General features: G+C 37.5%; 1 protein-coding gene across 6 annotated transcripts in view; it reads left to right on the top strand.

The window, feature by feature from the left end:
• Positions 1-15,183, top strand: part of DIS3L2 (DIS3 like 3'-5' exoribonuclease 2) — a 401,609-nt gene that overhangs the window by 121,634 nt on the left and 264,792 nt on the right. For all 6 annotated transcript variants that reach the window (XM_063104706.1, XM_063104715.1, XM_063104740.1 and 3 more), the window contains exon 6: positions 5,384-5,618. In XM_063104706.1, coding sequence (XP_062960776.1) covers positions 5,384-5,618 — 235 coding nt within the window. The remainder of the gene's footprint in view (positions 1-5,383; positions 5,619-15,183) is intronic.

Genomic DNA, 15,183 nt, shown 5'->3' on the forward strand with positions numbered 1-15,183 from the left:
CCCCAAGATGGAAGGTTTTAGTATTCTAGGAAAAACAAGAAGGTCTCTGTGTTTAGAGTGGAATTTGCAAAGGAATAAGGTGTAGAAATTGAAGGTGGAAAAATAGATATGGCCAGATTTGACAAGACCTTGTGGTGTGGCAGTGGAAGAAGCTGGGAATCTGTTGGGAGAATGACATGATCTGATTTGTGGGGTTTTTTTTTGTTTTTGTTTTTGTTTTTTGACCGGTAAGGGGATCACAACCCTCGGCATGGGGTGGTCTACACCATGCTCCCGCCAGTGAGTGCACCGGCCATCCCTATGCAGGATCCAAACCCACGGCCTCGGCGCTACCAGTGCCGTACTCTCCCGAGTGAGCCATGGGGCAGGCCCTGATTTGTGTTTTAAAAGGATTGCTCTAGCTTCTTTGGTCCAAAATGGAAATCAGGAGACCAGTTATTGTAGTAGTTCAGCAAGTTGACAAGCATTGTTTGGATTTGCCTAGTAACAGTGGAGAGGGCAAGAAGATACTTTAAAGGAAGTACCAATGGGCTTTTCTGATGGATTGACTGTGGGGAGTGGGAGGGAGAGAGTCAAGGGTGATGTCACAGTTTGGGGCTGGAACAACGGGATGAAAGGTGGTGTCATCTGCTGAGAGAGGCAATGCTGGGTGAGGGGTGGGTTCTGGTGGGGGTCAGGATTCTCTTGTTTGAGATGTCTAGCGGATACCCAAATGAAGATGTCAAGTAGAAAAGTCTGGAATTGAGGGGAAAGATTGAGGCTAGACATTTAAATTTGGTAGTTAATAAGCATATAGAGAGATATTTAAAGCCATGAGACAGGATGAAATCACCTAGGGAGTGAGTGTAGATGGAGTCATTATATCATCCATAAATAATTCCGTTACCTCCAGAAATTGGAGATGTTTAAAAAACATAATTGCAATTAATTAATGACATTCATTACCTGATAAGTATTCAAATTTATCTGATTCTCTCCCTCCCTCCATCGCTCCCTCCCTCTCTCCCTCCCTCCCTCTCTCCCTCTCTCCCTCCCTCCCTCCCTCCCTCCCCCTCCCTCCCTCTATCCTCCATCCCTCCCTCCCTCCATTCCTCCCTCCCTCCATTCCTCCATTCTTCCTCCCTCCATCCTCCCTCCTTCAATTCCTCCCTCCTCCCTCCCTCCATCCCTCCATCCTCCCTCCCTCCCTCCCTCCCTCCGTTCCTCCCTCCATTCCTCCCTCCCTCCCTCCATTCCTCCCTCCATTCCTCCCTCCTTCCCTCCATTCCTCCCTCCCTCCCTCCCTCCCCCTCTCCCTCCATTCCTCCCTTCCTTCCTCCCTTCCTTTTTTCCAGTTCCTTAGTTAGAATCAGGATCCAAATAAAGCTCACATACTGCCTTTGGTTGATATGTTCGAAATGTTTTAATCTATAAGTTCACCCTTCCTTTTTTTCTTGCAATTTATTTGTTGGCAAAACTGAGTTATTTGTCTCGTAGAATCCACTATTCTGAATTTTGTTTAGTGCATTGCTGTAGTGATGTTTAGCTTGTTCCTCTGTTCCCTCTTTTTCCTGTATCAGATCAGGTTCAGGTCCAATTTGGGGGAAATAAATACTTCATAGGTGGTGGTGTTTACTTCTTAATATAGTCAATCAAGAAGCACTTTGGTTCTTTCTCTTTTTATTTTATTTTTTTTGTCGTTTTTTCGTGACCGGCACTCAGCCAGTGAGTGCACTGGTCATTCCTATATAGGATCCGAACCCGCGCAGCACTCTGCCAAGTGCGCCACGGGCTCGGCCCTTGGTTCTTTCTCTTTTTAGACAGTCATATAAAATATAGGTTTAGGTTTTGCCACTTGGTCCACCTATTTTAAAACTCCATCCCCATCATGTTATGACTTTTTGGTTTTAGCAACTGTTGATGCTGATTTCCTGAATCTGTTGTTTCAGTAGGGGTGTTAAATGTTGATACTGAAAGTCTTTTATTCCTTCTTTAATTAGCTGAAATTCTTCTAAAACAAGAACTTTACCTCACTGACTATTTGGGTACCTTGAGGAACACTTTGTACAGGAAAGGTAGGATAAATGCTTAGAATTCTCCAAGGTTGACCAGACTGAGCCCCTTCATTATAGTTCCTGAATCCTTTAGACAAGATCCTAAGTTGCCTTTGATAGGTTCCTTGTTTTCTCAGTATGACAAGATGTTCCAGGTTTATCTTGTCCCTTTCCTTGTTCAAACTTGGATTAGCCATTTCTCTAAGGAGTCCCATACCCTCACACATAACCAACCAATATGTAATGTGGGATGGTTAGTGAGTGCACAGGTTTTGTGCCCTGTGATCTCATGATGATCTTTCCCCCCTATATGTTTTGTTCTATTCTTATGTGTCCTGGGATAATAAAATAGAATGAAAATACTTTTAAAATGTAACATATTAATTTATATTTGAATTGTAAAGTTTTGAGTGACTTGATCTATTCATTAAGTACTGTTACCTTATAACATTTTTTACTTTAGAAACTCAAAAGTGAATTTAGTGTCTCAAACCCTAATTCCTGAGTATACGTAATCTAAACCATGGAGATTATCACAAAGTCAGAATGGGGTTGGTTTTTAAATGTGCAGTGCAGTTGTACTCTGGTTACTGCTTTCCACTGATCTCCTTTTCCCATTGGCTTTTCCTTGAACTTTATAAGTATGAGCCAAAGCATAATTATTAATAAGTAGGCAGGCAGAATTATGGTAATTATTGAATTCTCATTTTAAGTGTTTTACACACATGTGGACGTGTGCACACACACACACACTCCCCCATACATACATATATACAGAGAAAGACTATCTTTCATTGTGAGATCATCCAGCCTCCAAACAGTTTAAAGTCAGAGTTCTGGTTCCTCTTGTAATATTTTCTCCATGGCTTGTGGGAACCAAATCCTTTGTGAAACCATTAGTTTTGGAAGTAAATACGTAATAGATACTAAAGGCCTGGGCTTTTCGCATGATATCTTTCTAGGAGACTAAATTTTACCTGCTAGTCTAAGTCTAGTTTGTCAGTTGTTTTGTTTTACCACCTGTCCCCAACTTCAATCTCTCTGAGATAAAATATGTGTAGGGACGATACAGGAAAAAGAACAATAGACGAGCGATTATGTTGTAACCACCATGCTTTAGACAAATAGTGTACGCATGTGTACCTCCTGCCTATGCTGGGCTGCTCTGACAATGCCTCAGGTTGTGTTAATTCTTTGAGGATGGTTAGGGCAGATGTTTCTAAAAATTATTGGATTTGCCAGGCATATTTAATGAAATTGAATTGATTTCATGACTTATTAGTAAATTCTCTATTTTTTGAATGATCTACTTGGAAGAGGTTATGAAGGACTTATGTGGCGATGTAGAAGTGCAGAGAGTAGCTCTGATTTTCTAATTTAATGCCCTAGCTGTAGCTTTACTCATATGTACTCTTGCAGGAAGGGACCTTAGGGAATCTTTTTGGAGACTGCTGGCCTAGCCAATAGAGCTTTTTTTTTTTTTTTTTTTTTTTTTTTTTTTTTTTTTTTTTTTTTTTTTTTTTACTGCCAAGGAAAAGGAGTCTTGTTTGTTTCTAAACTTCTTATAGAAACCATGAATGAGCAAGCAAATGAGTGAAGGAATGAATCTGATAAGCGTCAAAACAGCAAAAATTCAAAGAATATTCGTATGTTAAATATATTCAGAGACTGGGAACCGGTTTTTTAAAAAATGCTATTAAAAGGCACAGTTTTGCTCAGAAAAATTAACCGTCCTTTCTAAGTTTTTTGTTACTATATTTTCATGTTTGTTCAGAACTTTGAGTATATATTCTTAGTCTTTATTCTGATTGTGAACATCTTTGTAATATTTTACTTTGGTTTTCTGAGTTGATATAATATTAATTGTCTGGGGATGGTTATGTTAATTTGGACTTATGGCATTAAAATATTTTGGGAAAGATTTATTTTAATAACTTTTTCTACCTCATGTAAGATGAAGATCGTTCATTAAGCACTGTCTTTTGGGATCTAATGAGAACATTAATCTGGTTTGTTGAAGGTAGGCATTTATTTTGACACCTTTAAGTTAAACTCAGAAGAATGTTAGACTTATCAAATATAAACACATGGAGAAACTGCAAAAGAAGCTGGCTTACTTCATGCAGGTCTTTGCTCAAATGTTGCTTCCTCTGAGAGGCACCCTCTAACCAACCTATTGGTAAACTAGCTTCGTACTCTCTCTGTTACTGTCTTGTTGTCTTAACCAGCTTTTCATTTTCTACATATTTTTAATTGCACTTATCACTAGTAGACTTTTGATTGTGTTCACTTCCACGTCCTTGGCACATAGAACAGTGCCTTGCACCGTGAAGATACTCCAAAACGATTTGTTGAATGAGTAAGTTGTTCATCATCTGTCACCCAACTAGGCCTCATGAAGGTACTTGGCATGATGTGGGCCTTCCAGCATTGTTTGAAAGAATGAAAGGAATGTACTACAAATAGTGATCAAATCCTTATTTATATTTATATATGCATATATATGATCATTTAAATTATATGTTTAAATTGCACAAAGATTTCTCATCCAGAAATAGATTATTAAAAAGGTATTCCAAGTAACATCTACAACCTACAAAATCTGTTGTTGTCTTTTTTGCTAATGTAGATGAGTAGATTTACATACAGCATTGCAGTTTTTTTTTAATGACTCAACACAAGGTGTATATAGTGCCCATAGACATCAAAGAGTGCTGTCATGTGACCCTCATGTGACAAAATCATTAAATGGATTAGTATCTGGATTCTTTTCTCCTATTTGCTCATTTTTATTGCTAGTGTACATGTCCATCAGACTGTATGCTTTATATTCTGATTTCAGGCCTCAAAATGGAGAATTAAGGCTTTATATTTTTATGAGAACATTTTATGAACTCTCACACTTAATTTTTTTTTTTTTTTTTCATTTTGTTTTTCATTCTTGTGGTTTCATTTGGGAGCACAGTGACATACTTTGTGTTGAGTTCTTTGATCATTGCCTAACATACTAATTGCTCCTGTATGATGAACCCTTATGAAGCAGTGTGGTACTCTGGTATTTAGGGCCTTTGGGAGACAGGGGATGAAAATGTAGGTCAGAAGAGTAAAAAGTGGATATGGTATTAATTTTGAGCATCTTGAAGAGCTCAGGGCCAACATGTCATTGCTGGAGTGATTATGTCCATAAGGTAGTCTGTGCATCAGCAAAATAAAGATCCTTTTTCAGACTATGTGGTGAGTGTCCTATGCTGTCAGATTTTGAATGTGTAGTTTTTTCCTTAGAAAAAAAATCTGTTCTTTCCTTATTTCCCCGAGTGATTTAGCAGAGATTTTCTATCTATTTTCTTCAGGTAATTAAACCAGAGAGCACTGACAAAGAAACAGAAATTGCCTATGAATCAGAATTCCCTGAGGAGCTCTGTGGACACCATCTCCTGCAGCAATCCCCGAAAGGCCATAATGACAGTCCTGATGTCATTATAGAGGCTCAATTTGATGACAGTGACTCAGAAGATGGACATGGCAGCACACAAAATGTGCTGGTTGATGGTGTTAAGAATCTCTCAGTTTGTGTTCATGAAAAAGGTGAGTACTGGACTGTTTGACATTTTGTTATAGTAAACTGATTATTCTTAAATATTGTAATTCTCTCTTTACTACGGAATCAGTCATATAATGCAATTGATGTGTTCCCAGTTTCTGACCTGTGGCAGCTTTTAGAAAAGGGGGATCTTTGATGGGCTTCTATGTGCTGGTTGTGAGAGAGGGGACAGAAGTGCTTCCAGTGGTCTATGTGGGCAGTGGTTGCTGGTGCTGTTGCCATGTTCCTAATGGGCTTTGAGTTGTGTTGATAGTAAACCTTCGAATTTCCTGAGATGAGCCCAATCCCACCTTGTAGTTGATATGAACAGAATTAAACCAGTTTTTAAAATCCTTATGAAAAAACCCTTTATTTAACCCTTGGTTTTGCTTTAATTTAGTAGCTTTTGAAAGTATTTCTGTTATTGGTGGTGGGCGTGGATCACCCTAAATTTTATAAGTGGAATACTTTTGGAAAGTGTTTTGATTCTAAGGATTTGAGAAAGCCAGTCTTATTTTCTGTGATCGAAACCTAAGCCATGGGTCTTCTGGATGCAGAGAAATTGCAAACATATGAGCAAGGAGCTATGACCAAAGGGCCCCAGCTGACCACATACTAGAAAACTTAACGGAAAATAGCAATTACAATTTGAATATTTCAACATATAGATTTCTAAGAGGTTGTAAGTAGAGAGAATATGTTTTTCAGCCAAATTAAGTTTTATTTATACTATGAAGTGGAAAGTATTGAGCAACACTGACATGGCTAGTCTCTCTAGATAATGAGCTTTGTTATCAGAGGGAAGTTTCTGGTACAGTCCCCATGAAGGTTAGAAGAAATGCCAGAAGATTGCCAAAGGAGGATGTTCAGCAGGCAATCTATTGTAGGGACTGGTGAGCACACCTCACCTCACTATGTCCTGAAGAAAGCTGGAGGTGATTTCAGGAAGTGACTGCAAAAAGATTACCCTATTTCTGTCCATTGCTGATGAGTTTGTGACCTGAGGCAGAGGGCACTTTCTGACAGCATATGTCCTTTTTGATGCCAAGTACTACTCATTCAGAATGAGTAGTACTTTCTATCTTTGAAATCCTTTTTGAATGAAGAGACTATCCCTTCCTCTGGCAGGTACTGCTACCTGCCCCTGAGGGCACCCAGGTTCCTCTTGTTCTGTGACATGCTTAGATAGCTAGTGGTTTCACTGTTCAGGGCTCAGCCAATTTCATTTGGATTCTATTCCTTGAAATTTCATTATTCTGATGTTTCTACTTTCTTTCTTTAAAATAGATGAATATGTGACCTTCTTAAAGTGAATGTGTATTATCATAACAGCATCAGTACTGAGTCATGTGTTTTCAATGAAAAGAGAGAGAATTAACCAGGACCCTAAATAACCAAATCCTTTATCAACAAGATCACCAAGAAAGAGAGAGATTACAGGACAAAGCCAGGTAAAAGAACACTTTGAACCATATTGAGTATTTGGCCCCAAACTACTCTATGGAAATCTAGTTCTGGTGATTGGGCTTGGCAGATCTCAGTAGCCTCTTTTCCCCGGGCTCCAAGTTGAAGGGAAAAGATGTCTTGATCTCTTATTAGAGTTTGATACAAGTGCAAGGGCAAGGGCAAGGAAATATTGATGGATGGAAGTGATGGCAGCATTGATGCCTGAGTGGGATGCTAACAATTCACTTTGCCCTTTGTTTGGCAAACTCTGATGCCAGACCTGCTCTTGATTTGCTCTCTGTTATAATTCCTCTCCTTCTGTCTTACAAGTAAATATCATTGAGTGCTTTATAAGTCCACTGTATGCATGTTTTTTCCTGTATTCTTTTTACATTCTTCCTAGCCTACTGTTGCTTATTTTGCCTTCTTGGTAGCCCTGACTGAGAGGGAACAACCTTAATCCTTCGCTCAGTGTCTGGTACAGATTTCTCTTTCCTGCAAGCTTCTAAATAGAGAGTTTGTAAAACCACATGGCTGTTTCTCATTTCTTGCCCTCTTGATATTTAGGAAAATTGCAATTTGCTCTTTTAAAAAATCACAGCGTTTTTTAGGATATTTGAACCAGCTTCTCTTGGTCAGGATAATATAAAGTCTGGTTACAGTTAGGATGTTAGTACTTTTTGCACCATTTAAGGTTTTGAAATTTGTTACTGAAACAAACCATAACCTTCAGAACATCGTAAACTTTTCGTAGGACTTCTAGAAAGTTTCTTTGCTTTGTGTTGCACTTGCTATTGGATTGTTAATCCTAATTCATTCTGTGTTCAGAAGTGTTTGTTTTTGTTTTAATATCGTGGGTTTTTTTACCCAAAGTAAATGTTATATATTACATGTGCATGCATAATATGTCCCTGTTTGCCCAGGAAACATTCATATCTTTATAATGACCATCGGTTTTTCTGGTATGTGAGCACATAGTCTGCAGTAAGTGCCTATCATTGCATTAAGAGAAAGGTTCTCTGGGCATCTCAGACCCACACATCTTTTAGGAAGATGGGCTGGGTCTGCATCATCCTGAGCCCCTGAGAGAGAGCATGGGTCAAAGACTGGTCCCCTTTTGAAGGTCCACTTCCACAGCTTCTTGAGACTGAACTTTTACCACTCACCAAGCAGTAGCTTTGTTGTTAGCATAAAAATGTGCCATCTGTGTAGAGATTGGGTCAACCCAATTAAATTTTCCTTGGTTTCAAATGCATAAATGGCTTTAAAAATGTTTGGGTAATGGTTGCCTGGTTAGCAAACTCCAAAAGATAAAAGTAATCATGGTCGAGTGTGGGAACACAGAGGCCTGTTTAGAATAGGGAGTACACAAAGGGCAAAAGCCTTAAGTGCACAGAATCAGAACTTTACATACTGAAAACAGCACATGCTGCAAACAGAGAAGATGTTCTGATTCATCAGTAGGGAACACTGAGATCATTTTCTGTCCAGTTCACACCCTCCTCTCTGTACTTCTTTTGATACTATACTCAGCTTGTTACATGGCCAAGGTCTTGATATTATAATAAAAGATGAGACAAGCCTGAGCTCGGGGCTGCACATACTCTCTCCTTTCTAGTGGGAGTTAGCTTGGTGTAGTCCCTCTGGGCCTCTCATTGCTTTCACAAAGTTGGGCTCTGAGTAATCCTTGCGTCTCTGTCACTGAGAGGAAGGATAGTGACAGCCAAGTGATACAGTAGCCCTGTATCTTTCATCCCCAGGAATTTTAAGAACAATTTTTGCTTCTGAATCTTGATCATGACCTAATCAAGATGTGATGTACATTTCCTGTCCTCTATCCCAGCAGGGTCTGCCACAATCTGTTTTGGTTTTCTGGTAGGGAGACAAGCCTCTACCAGTACCCTGAGGAGTGACCATGGGTTGAGGTGTAGAGTTGATGACCCCTTTACTTCTGTCTCCTGGCCAACTTCAGCTGTTATCTGAAGAGGAAAATTCCACGTGGAATCTTTAATCCCTCCTGAGATTTGAATTGGTCCATTACTGCTCCTTTTGGGGCCTGCCCAACTCAGTTTTGAGAGTCAGGAAGACCTCCTTTTTCCCCATTAGGATAGACCTCCTTCCAAGACAGGCCCTTTCAGCACCTAGACTTCTTTAAGTTCTCTTTCCTTGAATAAAACGTAACTGTAGTCCCCTTTGGCTGAGAACAGCAGACCCGTATAATTATTCCCATGCAATAGTTTGGGGTTAATGAAACCTCAAGAACCCTTTCTCCAGATTGTCTGGCCACACTTTATCTTTCTCAGAACTAAATTTCTTATTTTCCCAGTTCTCCACTGTGTATAATAATGATGATCAGGAGCTCCAGTGGTGCAATCGGTTAGCGCGTGGTACTTATACAATAATGATGATCAGTACAACTACAAGAGAGTCATGCTTGCTTCAAAAATTATATTAAAAATGAAATGTATAGCAATTTCACTGAGGACAGTGTTTTGTGACAGTCTTAAAAAATGTGATTTAAAAAAAGCCATGTAAAGAGAAGGATACAGTGGTATCCTTGTTAAACAGAAGGATACAGTGGTAATTTTTCTTTCCTGTCTTTTAGTCTGTGTGGATAATGTAATTATATCAGGTAGAGATAGATGGTCAAGACCTACAGTGTCCTAAGACCCAAATCCTATGCTAGACCAGCCATTCCTCCCGATGAAGTCTCCCAAAGACATATTGCACAGAGTACAAAGCAAGGCAGAGGAGCAGTTCTTTGTTAACTGAGGCTTTGATCCAAGCCAGAATGATTACACCAATCTACATGCCCATTAGCAATGCATGAGGCTTCTCTTCCCTGCCACCAATTGGGATTATACAGCTTTGCAATTTTTGTAGTCTAGATTAAATTCTGTAAATTGCTTTATCATATTGTTTGACCATTGTTCTTTCAGGGTTACTGCCCTTTTCTTGATTTGCAGGAATTTCCTATCTATTCTCTGTAATAATTCCTTTTCCACTTTAGGCACTACAGATATCTTCCCCAATTCTGTCATTTAGCCATTTGTCTATTAACTTTGTCTGTGGTATGTTTCATTGAACAAAAATCCTTAATTTTGATGTGATAAAGTTAATCAGGTACTTTATTGGTGTTTAAGTTTTTCCCTGTTGCTAGGTCACAAACACATTCTCCCTCAAGTATACAATTTTGCCTTTTGCCAAACTTGATGACACTCATTCTTCGTTGATTGAGATTATCCTTTGGTTTCTCTCCTTTAAGTCTATTTCTGATGTTGAACCATCCTTGAATTCCTGGGATAAATTCTACTTAATCCTGGTATGTTATTTTTAAAATATACCATTGGATTCACTTAGGTAATATTTAGTGTAGGATTTTCGTATCGTGTTAAAATGGATCTATGATTTTCTTGTCATTATCTGATTTTTAGAATCAAGATTATAATAGCTTCATAAAAGGTCCTGGTCAATTTTTGATGGTTTCCTATTTTTCTAGAACATCTTGTATAAAATAGGAATGGACTTTTCCTTAAAATTTGGTAGAACTCATTGTAAAATTGTCTGCACCTGCTGTTTTTTAGGAGGCGAGATATTTGCTGTTTTAATCTCTTTCATACTAATTGTTCTGTTCAGGTTCTCCATTTCTTCTTGTGCCAATTTTGGCATAATTTAATAAGAATTTATTTATTCAAATTTATTGCTATATAGATACAAACTAACACTCTTTAATATTCTTTTATCTTTAAAATCTCCTTTGTGTCAGTACTTTTGCATCCTGACTTTTCATTCTGTATTTTAATATTTGAATTTTTTCTCTTTTCCTTGATAACTCTTGCTTGCCGAAGATCTATCTTTTTAATCTTTTCAAAGAACAAGCTTTTTGGTTGTGTTATTTTTCTCTATTTATTGTTGATGATGTTTTTCTGTATATAATTGATATTTGCCCTTATCTTTGTTACCTAATTCCTTATTTGGGGGGTGGGGGAGCTGTAGCTTTCTTGTCCTTTTCCCAAATTTTTTGAGCTGAATACTTAGCTTATTGTTTTTAACCTTTCTTGTTTCCTCTGAAATATTTTCAAAGCTATCTGTGTCCCTCTAAATACCTTTTTTAGCTGTGTTCCATAGATTTTGATGTGCAATATTTTTATTATTCTGTTCTAAATATTTAATTCCCTTTATGATTTCTTCTATAGGTTAGTTATTTATTAAGGCTATTTAATTTTTTATTTTTTTGCTATTATTTTTTGTTAATGTTTAATTTTATGTCAGAGTACAGGGTGTCTGTGTCTTTAATTCTTTACAATTTATTGGCCCTTGCTTTATAGTCTATTACTTGGTTTATATTTCTAAATATTACAATATGCTTTGAAAGAAAGGTTTATCCAGAAGCTTGATATATTGCTCTTCCCTTCATAAGCTATTTATCGTTTTATGTACTTAATCTGTCAGTTACTGAGAGGGATGTTTAAAAATTTATGTCTGTAAATTTTGATTTTTTTGTATTTCCTGCAGTCTTATCAGTTGTAGCTTGATGTATTTTGAAGTTATGTCACTAGGTGTGTATGTTTATGTTAGTATATACCTACATATATTTTTGTATACATGCATGCTCATATATGTATTTGTATATATTTATACACATATTAATCACTGGTATTTAGTGAGCATTTACTGTGTGCTAGGCCCTCTCTGAGCATTGTGTAATTAATCTCATTACATTTAATTAATTAATCTTAACAACACACCTAGTATCTCTTTTAGGAATATTAATAATGTCTGCCTCAGGCATACCTAGTAGATTTTATTCTCAAGGCACAGAAAAGTTACACAGTTGGTAAATACACTTTTAGAATCCCCTAGTAGCTTTTTAAAAAATATATCAATGCCTGGATACCACCCCAGAAATTCTGATTCTAGTTGATCTGAGATAGAGCTAAGCATTGCTATTTTGAAGAAACTCTCCAGAGATCTGAGGATTCTTGTAGCCCGGATTGAACTGCTGTAGGACCAGTCCTAGACTTATCCTCTTAACCGTTATGCTGTATCTCTCCTGATAAATAGCAGTATACATTGCACAGAAGTTAAGAGGATAAGTCAAGGATCATCAATGGATACTAAAACCATTGGGACAAATATTGTTGGGGACTAAGATATTCACATGAATTCAAAGTGTCATGCCACAGTTGACTTACTAATTAATTACACTGGGCAGAATGTCCTTTTATATTGGACAGATTTGGTGGTCACCACTTTAAACAAGTGATCAAAGTTAGCATCACTAATAGTGGGACAACCTGACATTTTGTAGCTTATGATGGGATGCGTTATCATACAACATTATTTGTGAACCATTCATGCCAAAATTGTTTCACCTGAACCAAATCTCTAGCCCTAACTTCCAATATACTGGAAATATAGGGGATATTGGAACAAGTTAAATGACACAGTGGAGGCATAAAATAAATTTTATGTCATAAAAAACAAAAAAATAAGGGAAAGTGTTCTAGAGGAAGAAAGACCAAAAGAGATATAACCAGGGCCGGCCCCATGGCTCACTTGGGGGAGTGCAGCGCTGGTAGCGCTGAGGCTGCAGGTTCAGATCCTATATAGGGATGGCCGGTGCGCTCACTGGCTGAGCGTGGTGCAGACCACACCATGCTGAGGGTTGTAATCCCCTTACTGGTCAAAAATAAAAGATATAACCAAAAATAATGTGTAAACCATGATTAGATCCTCAACTGAGGAAAAAATATGGTAGCAAGAACTGGGGAAATTTAACTGTCGACTGGATATTAGAAGATATTTTGGAATTACTCTTAATTTTCTTAGGTGAGATGATGATATTGCAGATATATAGGATAATGTCCTTTTTCTTAGTAGATGCTGGCTAAAGTGCTTTGGGTGAAGTATCCTGATGTCTTTAACTTACTTTCAAATGGTTCAGAAAAACTCTGTGCATGTGTGTATGCATGCACACATGTACATACACAAATTGAGAGAGAGTGGGAGCAAATGTAGCAAAAGGTTAACATTTGTTGAATCAATGGGTGTTCATTATATCTCTTTCGGTTTTTCAATATATTAAAAAAATCTTTAAAAATTGGGTGAAAAAATACTTTATGCATTATTGAAAGAGAAGAATTACCATGTTCTACAGTTTATGAATAGATTTCCAGAGCTGGCATTGTTCATCCCCAGTCTTTGGCTCCAAAGTATTCTAGATTATAAAATTATTTTACTGCTTATTGTTCAAAACTGACATAGTTAGGAGTGCTATTTCCAGTTGGGTATTTTTCTAGTAATTACTTTTATTCAATGAATTACAATTTTATTTTCCATTAAAAATACTGGTGCATCACATAAGATCAGTAAAGAAAATCTTGAATAAAGATTTTTAAATTACTTGAATAACAGTGGATTAAGTGAGACTCTTGAGAAAATTAATGAAATCCTCAAATATTTTTGCAAAAATGATTTTACAAACCTGCAAAAGTCAAACAGAATGAGGCCATATTATGCTACTATATAACTTTGTTAAAAATTAGGCAAAAACCCTCGTTTCAGTCTTTGTTCTAAGTAGCACATGCTTGCATTGATAACCTAAAATTTCTTACATATAAAATAAATTTGTTTACCCACTATGATCTATAAAATTTGGTCCCCACTTTAAAGTGAATTTACTTTATGAGCCTTTTTCTAGTGTGAGTTATCCTTAGATATCTTATTCTTTTTCTTCCTTTGACCTAGCATGGAGCAGGCATTCAGTTAGTGGCAGCCTGGGACAGTGGAAAGAGCAGTGGATTGGGAGTAAGGTGAGCAAAGTTGGAGTTCCCACTCTGTTTCTGAAATCAGGGAATTGGGCAAAATTATGTCAGAAGTTCTGTCTAGCTAAAAAATTCCATGAGTAAGTATATTTTTTAGTAATGGTAAGGATTTAATCAGATAGGCTGTGATGAGTCATGAACATAAATGGCTTGGGATTCTTTCACTGGTACTTGTTGTCTCCTAAAACCATCACAGCCTGTTCCACTTTCCTTTGTCATTTAATTTATTCACTCAGCATTTATGGGATGCTTATGCTGTTCCTGATGCTCTGCTGGGCCTGGGTCATACAAAGGTGAAGCATGCTTCCTGCTGCCATGCCCCCCACCCCCATATATTTACCAGGTGCCAGGCATCTTGTGTGGCCCTCTGTCCCCACTGCCTGTGGAGCTCTTCAAGAGGTATCTCCCTACAGATGCCTACTGCCCCTCTTTCCTTTATTCTTTACCCCACAGCTGACTCCAGAGGTTCTTTGTTTGGCTGTGGGAAGGTTAATATTGATTACAATAATTTGTATAAAATTGCTTCCCATTTATGTTTTATCATCTCACTGCACAGCAACCTGTGCTATTGTCTGTGTATCAGATAATCTCTGGTATAGGTTGTCATTAAAACATTTTCACCCATCTCATCTCTGCTGAGTTGCTCACAAAGCATAGCAGCTCCAGGATCTCTGGCCTTACCACTATCCTGTTATCCTGTTGTCCTGTACTTTGGAGCATATGAGCCTCAGACACAAAGTGTGATTAGGTCAGCCCACCACATTCTGCATATTCATTTCTTTACCATAAGCTCTTTCTCCTTTAGCAGGTGTGATTTAAGAGTCAGAAACCCTACTTAGCGTAAAAGATCTGACTTCATCCTATCTTCAGGTGTTTTGTGGTTCATCCTAACTGTGGACACGAACATGTTTATGAATTAGGGTCCTTGACAGCTTCTATTTTGTGATGTGTAATGCTTTTTAACTTTAAGCAACACCTTTTATTTATTTAATTTATTTATTTTGAATATTAGCAGTATTCAAAATAAAATTAAAGATTCTTGTGTGGATTTAAACAAGTTATCATTCTAAGGAAGCAAATAATTTATTTTTTACATGTTAACATAAACAGAATTTTATTTAAAAACTATATTTTCTAAAGCCAAAAAATTTGCTACAGATCGTGGCATTGGTTTACCTTTTTTTTTTTAAATCTCTTGAACAACTTGCTTAAGAGAAGACATATAGATTTGCATGTCTACTTCTGCATTCAATCTGATACAATATATTATTTTGGTTGAAAAACATGAAGAAATCTG

The sequence above is a fragment of the Cynocephalus volans genome, chromosome 1, assembly GCF_027409185.1.
Source record: "Cynocephalus volans isolate mCynVol1 chromosome 1, mCynVol1.pri, whole genome shotgun sequence".
NCBI lineage: Eukaryota > Metazoa > Chordata > Mammalia > Dermoptera > Cynocephalidae > Cynocephalus > Cynocephalus volans.